The following is a 16808-nucleotide window of genomic DNA, read 5'->3' on the forward strand; positions in this document are numbered from 1 at the left end:
TAAAAATTGTTTTTGATGGACTAGACCCAAAGATTTGTGGCTGTATTCAAAGATGCAGTACTGCTTTGCAGCAGTTTAATTGAGGTGCTGTTTTTTGCTTTTGAACTTATCATAATTATGAACAGATTTTTTTTTAATATGTCCCCTGGTTTCTCCCTTCGAAAGAAAATCTCGTGTTTAATGAACTTAATTTTAGATAAAAGGAATTAAAAGAAGAAAATTAAAAATGCATGAAGCTCCTAGAGTCATCCAATTATTGTGATGTCCATACAGCAACGCCAGTGTGGATTTTACAAAGCAACTAAAAGCAGAAAATCACTGAGGATCACCACATGTAAATTCTGTTCTGTTCCAAAATGTGCTGAATTAGAAATGTACATTTTATGCATTTCTTCTTCTTGATCTGTTGCAGAAGATGATAAAGATCAAACATGCCAGGCAGCCCCGCGTAGCATATGTATGCATACCCACAATGCTTGCTTTTTTTCAAAACCAGTTAACTCTGTAGCCAAAATATTAGATATAAGCATGAGAATATGGTGCTGTTTGCACTCGTACTGCAACAAAAGCAGCTGCCAAGCTGGTCAGAAGTAGTATTTCTACTAAGCATACTCGTGGCCCACAAAAGCTTCTGGAAAACCAGAGACATTGTTGATGTGGCCATTAAGCTATACAGCCCAACCACAGTTCTCCTGCAGCAGATATATTTTGATCACATACGACCAAGGAACAGAAATGGACTTGGCTCCCCATTGGTCAGTGCCTCTTCTAGATCTTGGTCTGAATCACAGAGAGAAATAAACACACACAGCATGATGACATTGCTGCCCCAAGGACAGCAGCATCACCCAAGGCCACATTTTACGCTTACAGTAGCTGGGACCACTCTCAGAGTAAGTGTAATTCTGTCAGGCTGGCAAGTTTTTGACCCAAGAGGTGTAATTTCCCAATCACAGCTGACTGACACCTTGTTTGTGACAACCCATTCATCTCTGTCATGTAGGATTAGCCACGACACAGATGCATCCCTTGCCTTTTATACGACACTGGGCAGGAGGTCCTTGCTGTGAACAGAGACCTGCAGACAATCAGCTCCAATCCCCAGTCACAGAAAGAAATGGGGAACTAGCCAGTGGGTCCCAGCAGCCCTCTTGAGAAAGTTGTACAACCACCACAGGGTAAGTGGACATCTGAGGACACACCTTCAGTTGGATTTTCTTCAGAAAAGAAAAACACTTGGTGGTTAAGAGAAAACATGCATACAAGGAGGCCGTGTAGAATACCAAGTAATCTTTATTCCGTATTTAAATGTGAATATCAACCGATGAGGTGCACTTCTGAGACAGCAGCCCTGAAGTAGTGGAAGATGATGCTGTCGATTTGCTTCCCGAAAGCAAGTGGTGGAACTTCAATCATAGAAGTCATCGAAGTCATCTGCTTCTGGGCTGCGAGTTTGAGGACGCAAAGCATCCACAGCCTCAGAGCTGCTATCGTCAGATTCGCCCCAGAAAGCTGAGAGTGAAGGAGAAAAATAAAGGGAGAATTATAAAAATCTTTTCCGTGCTCATGTCACAGCACTGGCATTATCGTTTCACAGCTCTTTTGAGGTAGCTAGACACTGTGGCTTATAGAGGAGCTCAGGGTTAGGGTTGTTTTGAGGACCCCCATCAGAGGTGTGCATTTCTGGCACCGTGCTGTCACCAAGTTGTGGTCTCCTAACTGAGCTGCTGTGGAGGAACAGTGAGCCATTTACAGGGCTGACTTCATTGTTCCTCAAGGTAGTTTGACAGAATATTTCCACTCCAAGCAATTTACTTGACCATCTGCTGCCTGAATGACAGCTTTGTCTATTATGTTCCACTTTCTCCCTCTACTTGACCCTACAGTGAAGTCACAGGATGGCCATGACATCACAGAGTTGGCATAAAAATGGCAATGATGTCACAAATGGAAAAACACCACTCTGTGACAGGACCGCATCCAGACAAAAACGACTTCAAAGAACTGGATGGCTTTAACAAAAGGACCTGGTAATTAGCAAGCAATTTCACTGAAAAACAGAATCACATTTAAATTTGAAGTGCTTGAGAGATTCCTCGATATGTAAATTCCTTTGACCCATGGAAGGAGAGGGAAAAAAAAAAGCAGCAGACACACAGGGAAGTACACAGAGCTCTTCACAACGAAGGCCTGATGAGACGATTCAGGTGTGAAGGTTGCCAGCTCAGTCGTGCAGTAACTGTTAATTTTTCTTTTTCCCTTGATTAAAAAAAGAAAACCACAACAAAAAGCCACGCTTTTATCTCCAGAAAAGATAGTTGCTTCACCACAGAAGGGCCACTGAGGAGTGCTGCTGACCAGCAACAACACTGGGCTCTGCATCAACAGCGTTTGAATGTTAAACTGCACCCACGACAGCAACAAGCATAGGCTGAGGGAGTCAGGGAAAACAGAAGCACGGGGGGCAACAACAGGCACAAATTCCTTCCTTTGGGTTCGTGGTTCCCCAGGGCAGTACATGGGAAGGGCAGGGGCACAGACATCCTGCCCCACACCTCCCCCTGCCCTGCTCTGATGAAGCCTCCCTGCAGGCTGTCCGCAGACACATAACGTATTTCCCTCTCTCAGCCCACTATAGGAAGCAGCCACAAGCTAGAATGTCAAGCCTACAGTTACTTCCAGAGCTGCACTGCCAGTTCCTGAAGGTTTTCAGAGGGTCCTCGTTTCTCCAAAGTTACCAAAATAAAGTTGATGTCCCAAATGAAGTAAAAGCCTCACAAATACAGATTCAGACAGCAGGAGAGAGGCAAACTGTCAAACCTCACACAGAAATTTCAGCTCGTATTCAACTGAAGCACTGTTCACTATTTTGTGCTTTTGATGGCACAAGCTATATAAATACCTTATCTACAAATGCAGCAGCTGCACCTTTCATCCTATATCCCCAGACCCCTGGACTGCAGGTCTTGCCACGAGCAGCACAGCAGGGCAGGCTGTACCCCATGCTCACTCCCATGCTGAACGTGCCGAAGGGCTCCACAACACGCAGCTCCCCAGCAGGGAGCTAAGCAGGCTAGAGGTGCAACAGAGGCCTTTCAAATGCCATCAAAGCAGCCACGGTTAATGGTATCCTGAAATCAGCTCAGATTCCATAACCCTGAAACAAGCTAGGTTCAGGACTGCATAGCTCCTGAGGCTGAGCTCCCAGCAAAAAGCTCTCTGGTCCCAGTGCTGCCTTCTCTTACAGTTACAGGTGACTTCAGACACCAGCAGTTAAGGTAACTAAAAGTAAAATCAAATGTAGGGGAGAATGAAAACATGCAGGATCCAGGCACTGATTTAAAAGCAAGCCTGCACATGGAAAAAAAATTGTTTCAGACACACACGTGTATACAGATGCTGTTGTGAGCCCACCTATGGTAACCCCAAAAACAAACATGCTGCTGCCCATCTGCTTCTGCACTGAGTATTTCAAAGAGGGATAATGAAAAAAAAAATTGTCAGATTTTTCCTCCACTAGGCTTGAAGGATATGGTTCAGTGGGGGAATATTGGTGGTAGGTGGACTGGATGACCTTGGAGGTCTTTTCCAACCTTGGTGATTATAAGATTCTTTGATTCTCTTGCTCCTATTTGATTTAAATCAGCAAGCACAAAGATCACTGCCCTTCCAAATCATGCACTGTGAAACATGTCCTCTCTGATCCAGAATTCCCCATCAATAACCATTTGCCTGTTCCTGTGCTGAGTCAGGGAAATTCCACATTTCCCCCATCCCCTTAATAACATTGTATTTAGAGGCTTTCTGCCATTTAAATTTCCCTAGGAAAGACACAGGCTTTTAAGTAGTTTAACAGCTGGTTCTTACCTTTGGATTTTATAGCAGTTATGGCTCCCTTCCTGAATTCAGGCCTGCAAACAGGGAAAGACTGTAAATATTCAGCACAACGTCACAAAACTAGGAGACATTCAGTTGACATTTTTCTAAGCTATGAGATGATTAAAAAAAATCATTAACTTCTGTAACTTTTTTTTTTTTTAGTAACTACTCGCTCCCTGGTTGTTGTTTTTCCCACTTTTATGTCTTATAAAAGGTGGAGAAATTATCATGCCACAGGGACACTGGTCCAGATGTTCAGGCAGTGTGATCTGGAAGCAGCCGTTGCTAGCACTGCTGATGTACACCAGTAGTGAATTAAGGGGACAAAGCATCAGAGCTTCATCTATCTTTTGCAGCCTTTCAGATACGCGAAGAAAGTAAAGAAAAAAAATGCAAACAAAAATAAAAGCACCCCCCATTGATGCTCACTGAACTTCCTTATTTCCCGTCCTGCCAGCTCACTCCTCCAAGTCAGCTACTGGGTTCCCATAGCATCACCCACATCCCTATGTAAATGTGCAATCTTCCAGCTGCCTTTGATCTACCTTGATGTATATGCAGTTGCGATTCTGTTCTGTTAAATGACTGCTCTTGTGTCTAGAGCATCACAGGCCCTTTTGAATCTCTCAAACAAGCTGGAATCATTTTGATCTTTTGTGTGTAGCATGTGTATTGTGTTGGTGCTGTGAAATAATCACATAGGGGCAATGATGTAGGAGAATTAACTGTTATATTAACAATCCTGCAATAAGCTCTAAAAATAAAGCTTCAGCTGATTTTAATAAGGAAGATCAAATAGGAGATATTTGTGACATTACTGTGTGAACTAGTCCAATGTAAGCAAATGTCAAGCTGCAATTTGAAGCTGTTGCTACAGTCAGAACTCAATCAGCTGTCAAAATTTCACACAATTTGCTGCATTTCATTTAGAGACACAGCAGCTAATACATAATTACTTGAAGCGAGGAGTTAAAAGTATTCTGACTGCTATCAATGAAGGCATTTGTCAAGGAGATACAAAAAGACAGATGATTCATCGCTTGGGTTACACCAGAGTACTCAGCCAGAATCTGTGATTACAGCTGGAAAGTTCAGCTTAAAGCAGGGGGAAGTTTCATTGCATTACAGCTACCTACATAACAGCAACTCCTACTTTTAGGAGAAAGCTCATGTTAGTTATATTCATTTTCTACAAGCTGTGAACACCATTAGCCCCAGTCTCCCTTCTCTAAAGGGATTCACACATTCCCAGAAGTAGAACATTAAACATAGCTGAAGTTCAACTGAGATACCAAAAGAACATATAAGTACTAGTAACAAATACAAGTACTAGTTAAGTACAGACATAACTAGAAATACATTCTTTAAATAATTAACTCAAAAATGTGTTAGCCTTAGAAAGCGCATCTGACAGTCAGCAGCATGCCATCCAAATCCCTTTTGGTTTTAGTCAGTCAAATCCCACCCTACACTACACTCCAACTTCTGGTTGGAATTCATTCACTCCAAACGCTTGCTGAACACACTGCAGAAGTCAGTCCTCCAGGCTGAGGCCTCGAACACACCAACCACGCTGAGCTCCTGCTCACTGTGTTGAGATTTCCTGACCCTTGGCACTCCCCAGGAGGTGCCCCACATATCCCAGGCTCAGCCCACAGCTTGTGCTTAAGAGGAGGCAACTCCCTCAGCCACATCATTTTCCCCGGGGTGTAGAGTGAGAAACCACTTGTTGCTGAGCTGCAAACGTAGAGGTGACTTCCGTGGCAGACTGCACAAGAACCATTTTGCCTTCAAGTATTTCATTAAAACAAGCTCACACAGCTGACAGCTATCATTTATTCTGCCTACTGCTTCGTTTCCACTGTCGGGAAGGGAGGTGGAAAGGCTTTATCATGCAGCCTCAAAGCGACCCTTTGCTCCACTCGGTTCAGGCCACGATTGGACATGTGAGGGCTGTCCAGGTGGATCCAAAGCCCCTGCTGGGCTGAGGACCACCATGCAATACCAGGACCACAGGATGAGCAGTGGAAGAGCATCCACAGCCCTGCACAATCCTGAAGGCCTCACTGAGAAGTTGTGGTGGGCAAGGACCACCATGGCCAAAAGATGAGGCAGCCTGGCCTAGTGGGTGGCAACTCTGCCTACAGCAAAGGAGTTGGAGCTGGATGGCCTTTCAGGTCTCTTCCAATACAAGTCATTCTGTGATTCTAAGATTCTGAAGATCTAAAAACCTTTCCTCCTTCCCCCACCTTCCCATGAAGAAAACAGCCACTGCTGACAGAAGAGGGGGCAAAGACAGACGTTCACGTTCTACCAAAAAGCCAGAATTCCCTACCAAAACAGCCCAAAGGTGTATGTGGCAGGGCTTGTCAGAAGCTAGGTATCAGTGCCACAGATCAGGCAGAAAAGGAGATGCCAGGAAACGGTGTGGCGTGGAAGCTGGTGGCATACAGAGAAATGCTGGAGGAGATGCAGAAAATGGTACCAGGAAAACGGAAAGGCCAGGGCAGAAATAACAACTCAGTCAAAGCAAGACTGGAAATACTGCAAGATAGCTTTGTCACAGGGAGTAAAATTCTTGAATTATGTCTGAAGTGTTAGTCGAGATGCAAGAAAACCTTTACATTGCAAAACACCCATATTGAGAAGTCAGGAAATTCAATCGTGAAAGTTATCGTCTGCTATACCGAGCGCACAATAACCACACAGACCTCCAAGGAGAAATTTTAGGGCTATAAATGAAGTAAGGCCAGTTTCCCTGCCTTGACTAATCCTCTGTAGTGACCCCTCGATATCCATTTACACATTTGCTTCTTCCCTAAAATAATGCCAAACTCAACCCAGGCTCTAACAAAGAAAAAACCCAAACCGGTTTAACTTCAAAGGGCCTTTTAATCTCTCCTTTACTCTGTTGAAATAGGCTTTTTTTGTGCTGCAGATTCTGCAACAATAAGAAATGAAAAAGCTCCACGAAAATATTTTTTTCCTCCATAAAGAAAATTAATATGAAGAGGGAAAAAACTAGTACAGCAAAAAGGCAAGTTAATAGATGTGAAATAGGGAAAAAAAAAAAAAACAAAACAAGAGAAGATGTTTACTCCAGTCTGGGTATCTTTGCCACAGCACTGTTGCTAGTGAAGCACTGAAGTTCAACAAGGGAAACGAGCAAAAAAAATAAAGAAAAAGGACACCCAAATGCCTTAAAACAAAGGAAAAAAAACACACAGCCCACACCCACAACACTACCGAAACAGCAAAGGAAAAAAACCACCACCACCCAAACATCAAGAAAAACAAAACAATGTCAAGTTTGATCAGAAAGACAAACACACTGAGAAGCGTGGGGGCTTCAGGAACGCTGACAGTGTGGCTGGTGTTGCCAGAGGTTTCAAGGCTGTGTGCCTCTCCTGCATGAAAGCAGCGCTGAGGCACCAGAAAACAAATAGAGCATTTATATTTCACAGGGCAGTGCTTCATAACCCTCATTGAAAGAAGTGACGGAGCTTCTCCCCTGTGACACGTGAGGATGCAAAGCTGCAGATTTATCTTTAAAAATCATTTTCTGGAAACATCTAAAAGCCTTTCAGGAGTATCAAGCCAGGCTACTCGGTGCCGGTGCTTCTGATGTGACAGCCTCAGCTCAGCGTGTCCCTGTGTGATAAATATGCTTTGCTGTGAGCTGCAGGACAACTCTGATGGCACTGTCATTTTCTGCTGATAGTTTACTAGAAACTGGGCAGCACGGAAGCGCAGTGAAGTTACAGAGTGGGGAATGCACTAACGAATCTATTCATCACACCGTCGTTTGCTGAGGACTGGAAACAATAACAACGAATTTAAGTAATTGCACTGCAAATATGATCACTCTTGTTGTAGGATACAAAGATTGACATCAAGTTACATTCAAGATCGCTCCCTGCTTTAGTGTACCACATTGAAGAAATATATGTATATATATTCTTGCTTAGAAGAACAGACCAAAATCCATCACAGTGCAACATCCTTGCATGCCACCCTTGCTAACCGCCCTGGAGCACGGCTGCTACAGCATCACTGTTTCTGTGGCAGTGGCTCTTAGGACTGAGACAAGATGTGATAGCCACAGGACTTGCTGAAAAAACTTCCCTGAATTACAGTCGACCTCTGTGAGAAGTGATCTGACAAATCAAGCTCTGCAGAAGGATACAACCATCAGGCAGGGACTCACCTACACACACGTGGCTCTAAAGGTGCAGAACACTAGCTGCAGCACCCCACTCTGCCCCGCGTTCCCTTGCTTCCATTGCTCTCAATGGCTATTTCCTTCTCCTGCTTAATGCATACCCTGGAAAATCCTGACCCCAAAGCTTTGGCATCCCTTGTCAGAGCTGCAGCCTAAACAGCCATTCTGCCTCACAAGTCCACGAAACGCCATCGAGATTTAAAATGATAGCAATAACAACATCAGGTAGAGGATGCAAAATGAATTGGAGAGCTCCTAGTTCAGCAAAGTCTGAGTGCCCCCTGATGGCCAACCCGCTGCTTTGCACGGCAAGCCAAGCGTCCCATTAGTTACAGCGGGTTGATTATTAAATATTTCCTCCGAGAATAATTAAGAGGATAAATTACAATCTGAAAACTTTTATTTACATCTCATTAAATCTGAGTTTGTTAGAGGCAGCTTTTGACTAAAAAACAGCCTCCGGGGACCGGGCTGGATTACTTCCAGAATGCAGATTAATCAAAGTTTAAAATACTTTACACCATGTCTACGTCCTGACAAATTACATTTTTCATTTGCTTCTCAGTCTGTAACGCGGCTTTAATCTTCAGATTATTTGGAAGCTAGACAGAGCAAACAAGTCATCAAGAAAAATAAACGGCTTGCATCAAAACCGCAGAATGATCCCGAAAGCCAGTGACCTCCTCTGGCTGCAGCCATCGCTACAGGGCCGCCCAATGCCACACACATCGCCTTCTGCCTGCTCTTTCGGGGAGACTCAGGCCTGACTTATGATACCTTCTCCCCCCCGAGCGGTTATATAATTTAACGTGCTCTTTCCTCTTGCAAAACCTTCACTCTTCTGGCTAAAGTTGCACCTACAAGCAGCTCGATAAAGTAAATTAGCCCAGGGGAAAAAAAAAAAAAAGAAGAGCCAGTTTGATACCTAAGGCAGAAGCAGACAATATTTGTGGGAGAAGAGGAAGCTCTGGCATGCACCTCCGAACAAAAGGGAACAAGTGGTCTTTACTCAGAGAGCAGCTTCCTATTAAGACTCACTCCTTCGTACATTATGCCTTTCATCCCCACTCAACCACAAAATGATTTTGCTGTAGGAAATACAATGGCCGAAAAAGATTTACATTGAAAGAATCTTTAATAATAAACTGTTGCAGATCTGCCTACTTCCCCATGATTTATAATACAATAAACATCGGATTCTATTAAGTCTCATGCACTGAAGACATGCACTGAAAAACCGAATATGAAAGAGCTCAATTCTTCCCATCTCCAGTACCATAATAGTGAAATGAGCATGTATAAATGTGCTAAGAGTATCTCTTTGCATCTTTTATAGCTTGTGTGTATTAATCTGTAAAGCTTATTAAGAAAGTCATTGCTATGCAAAGCAGCACCCAATCTCTTTCTCTTGCTTTTCAACAGAGTGCAGTGTTTAGCCAATAGGACCGGTCCCCTGCCCCTCATTCTGCATTCATAACATGCAACATTTGCACAATGTATCTCTCAAAGGCTGCTGAATAGAAAGCCTTAATACTCATGTAAACAACTGCAAACCAATTACTTAATGAATCAGGCCCACACATAATGAGGTGCCAGACAAAGAGCTATAAATGCATTTTTGCGCCCAAGCCTCCGCTTTAAAGTAAAATCCCTCAGCTGTAGTTTGGGCTTAACTGGCACATCATAATTATTGTCTCCAGGACATCAGAGGAAGCCATTTTTTTTTATTTAGGTCCAGCAGGGTCTTTTTCGAGGTCACTCATCAGCTCAGTGACAAACCAGAGCAAAGAAGAATTTATAAAAAGTACCACGGCAGTACTACACGGTTATGTTTATTCTCAAGTAGTGGGTTTCGAGACCACTTGTGAAAGCAATAAAGCACGAGAAGTGACTGCACTAAGTGGAGAGCTTACGTGTGAGCGGCCAAGAAATTTCGCCGCGTCCTGACCGCAAAGCAGCACCCGGGCGCTGCCACCGCGCTTCTTTCGCTGCTCCTGCCGTGCTGCCCCCGTGCAACGTCCACGTCAGGTGTCCAAAACAAGCAGTAGCCAGAAACTCCACCTTGAAAAAGGAGGATTAGGATTGCTTTCCTAGCTGTTTTGGGAACAAACTTTGAGCCGCTGTAAGATTGGTTGCTTTTTAAGGAGCACCGCCGTGCACCGGTGCACCTACTGCTGCTCAGTGCTGGAAGGCACAAAGCTACGGGGCAGAGTGATGCTAAAATCTGTTGCAAGTAAGAATTAAAAAGAGCACTAAAAAAAGGACATCACATAAACAGCATCTGAAAAACCACAGCTTAGAAGCTTTTTTTTTTTTTTTTAAATAGTTCTCATCGTTAATTGTATGTATTTTATGTGCTTATTTAGGTGCTTACGCACATATTTAGGTGCTTAACAAGCAGTCCCGTAAGCAAGTTCCCCAGGGCTCTGTCCTTCTCTGCCTGCTGTCCTGGGCTTCCGTGAATGACTGAAATTCAGCATTTCAAAATTCACCTACGGCGAAACCCTTGAACTTCCTAACATTAACTATTATTATTCGGAATCTCATTCGCAAGCAAACTAAGTGCCAGAAAATAGATTTAAAAATAAAGAGGAAAAAAATAAGGAAGAGTTGGAGTCATGAGACCTAACCCTAAACAAAAGCACGAACGTCCTTCATTGATATATTATTACTGCTTGCCTTTATTAGCCGTATTGAAGAACTGCAGGAAGATTGTGTTTTAATTCTGAAGACAGAACAAAACTTGCAAAATCAGAATAGCCGTCTGTGTCAAAACTGGCCTCATCAATAACAATACACAGAAAATACAGAAAGATATCAATGTCTTATCAGTAGAATGAGTTAGAAATTTATCAGGATGCTTTAAAGTCTTTTCCTGAGTGCTATTAATGGCTGTCTTCAGCTGAGGAGGCACACAACAGCAGAGCCCACTTGCGAGGCTGTTCTAATAAGAGCAGATAAGAATCTAAAGCCAAGCCAATATTTCATGAGATGGCTGTGCTATATCCTATTTTCTGCTGCTGCTTGACCACTAATTTGATTGTTGCTGTTTGATTACCGTTACATGCCCATGAAGAACACAGGGAATATCTGACACAACTGCTGAGGGACCCAAAGCAAAGTACCGCAGTGCTAAAAAAAAAGTGTTTGGGTTTTTTTGTTTGTTTGTTTGTATTTAAAATTAAATAAACAGCATTCTTTAGGTAACTGCAAGGCCATCAATTAAACACACTCAGCGTGAAAGCAAGACAGACATGCTGCGAATATCCCAGTATCAAAAATAAGAGGGGAAAAAACCACCATTCTGCAGACTGTGAAAAGCACGATCCAGTTACAACTAGTTTACATCTCAGCTACACCGAGAAGAAACCCATCACTTTATTTCTTGAAGACTTTATGTTTTCTGTCTGCCCTTTTCCTGACAACTTCTATTGTCTGGCCTCTGAGTAGCCCTACTGAGAGCAGCTGTACACGCTAATTTGTGGTTCACTGAGATGTCAATTGAGTCTTAAAATGAGAAAACAACAGCTGCAAAACAATACTTGGCTTTGGTGCAAATATTTTCTAAGGTGTACCGGAGTTTAAGTTGTTTTATTAGATAAACATAAATACAAGCCTTAACCTCGGATCAAGTAAAAATCATCAGAGATTCAGTCACATTCTGCAGGCATTTCTCATTCCACTGAAACATTTCAGATGTTAAATCCTTTAATAACTTTACCTTGAGAGGTCACCGCTTCTTTCACTGGATGAACTCCTTTCGGAGCACATTTCTTGGCTTTCTTTTGCTTCGGAACCATTATTCCCAATAACACAACCTGCTAAGTGAAAAACACAAAGTATAAATTTTCAAACATTAAATCTGAAGACGTTACAGCTGCTGTTCTCAGAGAGGGTGGATTCTGATGGTATTTTTTGCAAGCTGCTAAATGAACATAAAGAAAAAAAAATGCATCTACGCATCTTGCAGCATCTATCAGTACAACTCAGAGTAAGTATTCAGAAAAGCACGCAGCAATATTGGCAGCAGCTGCATGGAAGCACTGCTTGGGCCAGGTGCTCCTGGCATGGCGAGGCCAAGGCTGTCTGCACAGATGGACAGAGAAGCCCTCATCCCTGGGCCAGGACGCAGCAATGGCTGTGCACCTCGGGGCGTTTTGCTCACGATGGTGAAGATGAGTTAAAAAAAAATATAGAAAACAAGCCTCCCTTAGTATCACTTCAGTGACCTGATGATGGTTTCCTGTGAACCCAGAAACGTTTGTGTGTTTTGACCTATTTCAGAACAAAAGAGCAAACTTTGGGTTTAAGAATTGTATTGCATCACACATCGGCTTTAAGCAAAACTTCAAGGATTTACACTTTTTCTTCATTTTCTTTCTAATCCTCAAGTTCTAATTTACTTGCCTTAATCAGGAAGAAGGGTTACATTCATTCTCCTTCCCCTTAAACGTATTAGTACACATTAACGTCTCTTAATACTATTTGATATGTCAGTATTTTTAACCATTCCCTTTCAAATAGAGAGCTGCATTTGGGAGACACAGATCTTAGATTTTTTTTTATGACTCAACAGCCAACTTAACAGTCAACCATTCCCAAATCTTTTATCCACACTTTCCTTTATTTCCTCCCCGTTCTGTGCATCTCATTTCCATACCGTACAGATTGATTTAAGAAAGTAAATAGATTAAATTCTTTCACTGGAATGGTACAATTGCTCATCTTTGTGGTTATTTCCATGGACCATGAAGCTTAATTACAAACCCCACTTTACAAGGCTACTTCGCACTATAAATTATAACTGGGACACAACGAGACCTCTGTATACATGTAGCTATATAGATGTGACTGAAATTCTAAGCAAGCCCTGACCATGGAGGAATTCCAGGACGCAAGACAGGCAGTAGCTCAAAGCTGCAGACTGGGTGATGTAGGCATGCACTGAGAAACCACTCATCATAAAGGAACTAATAGTTGTGCTTGTTTGCATGTGACTTCAGAAAAGTAAAAATAATAATAATCTAATTCAGTGTAATCAGGTCAAAACTCCTAGAAATTGCTTTTCACTCCAACGGTAGAACTCTCTGGGTGTAGAGAAGAAAAGGACATCCCTTGACCAAGCCCTACACAAAGGGAGGTATGCTCAGCAAACAGCACAGCGTGGGCCAAGGGTCTCTGCAATCCCCTCCCCAATGCTGCTGTGTGCTCCTGATACCAGCACACTGCTCTTCAGGAGGACAACGAACACCTGGGCTATTACCAGAGTGGTTTCAGCACCTCAGGGATCACACAAGGCCTGCACCTCCCTTTACATCAACTGGAAGCACGACCTACTTGTTCTTCACCTTTGAGACCCTCTGGAGCCCAGCTTTGCCCTGTCTGCCAATTATAAAACAATACTGGGCTATCAATCCCCACTTCTGCCTTAGTTACATCAGAGTTACAGCCAATTAGTCCAACTGTTCCTCTTGAGCCTCTATGAGTCTGCTTATATGCCCACATCAATGGGGGATCCTTCCAAGCCCTCACAAGCCCACCAGCTCACCTTTAAAGCTGAGCTTGGTATTTCATCCAGGCTGCAATACCTATAAAGCATCCAAGGAGCTTTAAGCACTCAGTGCACTCTTGCCTCATCTCCACACCTCAACAATGTGCCTGCATTGTAAGGCAGCAGAAGAGTACTGCCAAGTGGAAAAAAGCACTGCTTAATGATTTCCTTCAGCCAGTTCAAATGGTGAGAAAGCACGAGGGCTGCTCTGAAAGTAATACCTCCTGTGTTATGATGCTGGCCCATGATGTCAGAGGCAGATGTTGGTGGGATGGCAGTACAGGTTGAACCTTCCCACCAATATCCCATTACACGTTGTTGCTGTGTGACAGATAGCAGCAGAGGGACACTCTGACAGAGCGGTGTCTGACATGGAAGTGCAGACGAAGCCAAGGTGTGTCACTGAATTCCTCCATAGAGGAAAAAAAATGGCACCACTGACATTCATCAACGCTTGCTGAACACTGATGGAGACCAAACAGTAGCTGTGAGCACAGGGAGGTGGGTAGTGTGTTTCAGCAGTGGTGACAGTGATGTGAAAGACAAGCCATGTTCTAGATAGCAGCATGCAGGCTCCTGCACATAACTGGCAAATATGCACAGCTAATGGTGGTGACTGTTGAAAAAACTTCATTGTGTAGCTGTGAATTTGCTCTATCAAACAGTGTTGCTGTGCCCTTTGGAGCTGTTGTAGTTTCTGTGGAAATAAATAGGAGGCGTTACTTTCAGAGCAATCCATATATTTTGGAGCTCCCCAGCTCCATGCTAAAAAGGTGGCGTTTTCAGTATTTACTCCATGGACAGCCAGTGCCTACTGCACAGACACAACTGAAAAAGGTTGATAAAACTCAGCCTTTAAGCTTAAACTGGGACGTTAATAATGAAAAGTAAGTTCTTAATCCAATCATTTGAGCAGTACTGCAAGAGAAGGGAAGCTGCTTTGCCACAGATGACACAGCTCCCCTCACATCTTTTTCCCCAGTGTATTCTCCCTTCCACTCAGAATTAGCGAAGGATCTGAGATACCACTATTAATTAAAAACACTCCACACTTTTCAACTTTGAATTAATTGTGCAGTCTGTATGGGTCAAAGCAGCTTTCATGTCAGCTTTTACAATTTTGTTCCAAACAAAATGGGTGTACTTTTCTTCATTAGCCACCAGTTCCAGGAAAAACTGCTGTAGTTGCATAATGAACCACTATTATTTTGTTCTGCTGAACAGCTGAAATGATCTTTGACCCAGAACAAACTGTACCATAGCAGAGCCAGGAAGAGGATATTTTCCTCCATGCACTGCCCTATGGCCAAGGTTCCAGTGTTTATCAATGTACAGCCAAACATCTTTGTGACAAGGAAGTGATGCGATGCAATCTTCTGCAAAGAAAGAGAGAAGAAGGCTCCTGGTTGTATACTCATAGCATTCATACCTTGCTAACTGTGTTACCTGAGAAAAAAGCCTATACTTTTTAACCATCAAAATCAGCATCTCTGTTACACTTAAAGCCTTTAATTGCAGCAAGGAGTCCCAAGAGAAGTGGGAAAAAAAAAAAGTCATCTGGAGATATCAAGTATTGTCATTACCAGCAACGCCCAAGGGCTTGACTTGGCATGCCCACAAATGAGAACGGTGCAAGCAATTCCCAGAGTTGCTGGTTTTCCAGATGCAAACTGGGGAAACAGGAAGTAGCCAAGGCAGTCTGTGAGGAGACCTCAAATCTGTGACCTAAGCAAGTAAGCAAGCAGTAGGTGTTGCTCTACAGAGAGGAGAAGAAGGGCAACTGGAATGCCAAATAAAAGCTATCAACAGCAATTAGTCATTATTCCCAATAACAATCAATAATCACATGTGTAAACACAAGTAGCTGGAGGGCAAATGATCCCAGTGCCTTTGCAAGCTCAACTCAGACATGGATCTGCATCTCCCTCATACACAAGTATTCCACAAAAAAGGAACTCTGCCTTTTCTGCATACTTTTTGCAACAATAAAATAGTTAGCAGCTTGGGTATTTCAGCTGTTACTAGACTTCAAAGTTAGTAATGCCTTTAAAGGAATATTATCAGGATCAGCTGAGCCTGCAAGCTGTGTAGTTTTAGTTACCTTGGCAATATTTATTGCATTCGCATTCAGGAGTGCTGCTCGGTCCAGGCTACCACGCTGCTATAGCTGTGGCACGAAAATAGGGAACTAACAATAGCTCCTGCCCAGAGGAACTTCAAATCTGAACAGCCTCCTCCACCACATTAACACTAATTACGGCACTTGCTGATCATCCACAAAGAGCCATCTGGGATTAAACACAGGATATCAGCTGCCTTGCCACTGCCAGAACACAAACAGCCACTGTGCAAACCTCTGCCTTGGGACCAGAGGCTTGAGTGATCCCTACACACAGCTTTTATACGTGCTGATTTCCCCCGCGATAAAGCAGAAAACTTGCTTACAGGGAGAGGATAAAGGCTACCTGCGAATCTGATAGAAGGATGTGCTCTTCTGATAAAAGGAGGTGATAGGAGGATGAGCAAACAGATGAAAAAGACCTCCAAATTAAGAGCAAGCAGAACTCTGCAGTGGCCAGTAGCCAGAAGAAGGTCAAATACCAACAAATAATGCCCCTGCTCTCCTTTGAATGAAGAAAAGATAGAACACTCGCAGCATAACAATATACCAGTGCATGATGCTGCCCTCTCAAGAGGGTACACACCTGATGACCAGAGGGCTCACGGAATCCTGATGGAGCAAGCCATCCCAGTGAGAGCACTTCCAAAACTTGCTGCCTCCACTTGAAGGCTGAACAAAGCTTTACACTCAGAATTCACAACTCAAACACTTAAGATGTCTTCCCCATACTTACTCAAGTTGAGCAGTGTAAAATATCACCTACTGGAGAATGTAATCCAAACTAATTTAAGCAAAACATACAATTTTACACTGTGCCAAGGTACTTCTGCCAAACCAATGGTGATTAATCACATATAGATGAACTTTTTTTTTTTGGCAACAGCAGCTTATAATGGATTGATATCAAATGAAGCAAAACATTGGGTAGACTTAATAATGCTTTATTAGTACACTCCAAGTGGGAACTCAGGACCCTTTCAAGTCCAGCTCAAAGAAGGACCTCACCAGGAAAGATGTGTGGGCATGGGAAAAGT

At 43.1% G+C, this 16808-nt stretch overlaps 1 protein-coding gene across 9 annotated transcripts in view; it reads right to left on the reverse strand.

Annotated features, from left to right (window-relative positions):
• Window positions 1-1275: 1275 nt before the first annotated feature.
• The window catches only part of KIZ (kizuna centrosomal protein), a 49460-nt gene continuing 33927 nt past the window's right edge, over window positions 1276-16808 (reverse strand). For 6 of the 9 annotated variants that reach the window (XM_046938690.1, XM_046938689.1, XM_046938688.1 and 3 more), the window contains 3 exons: window positions 11823-11922; window positions 3868-3911; window positions 1276-1512 (listed from right to left, as the gene is read on the reverse strand). In XM_046938690.1, coding sequence (XP_046794646.1) covers window positions 1409-1512; window positions 3868-3911; window positions 11823-11922 — 248 coding nt within the window. In that variant the 3' untranslated portion in view covers window positions 1276-1408. The remainder of the gene's footprint in view (window positions 1513-3867; window positions 3912-11822; window positions 11923-16808) is intronic. The other 3 variants (XM_040697002.2, NM_001006394.2, XM_046938691.1) reach the window with 1 other exon arrangement.

The sequence above is a fragment of the Gallus gallus genome, chromosome 3 (assembly GCF_016699485.2).
Source record: "Gallus gallus isolate bGalGal1 chromosome 3, bGalGal1.mat.broiler.GRCg7b, whole genome shotgun sequence".
Classification (NCBI taxonomy): domain Eukaryota; kingdom Metazoa; phylum Chordata; class Aves; order Galliformes; family Phasianidae; genus Gallus; species Gallus gallus.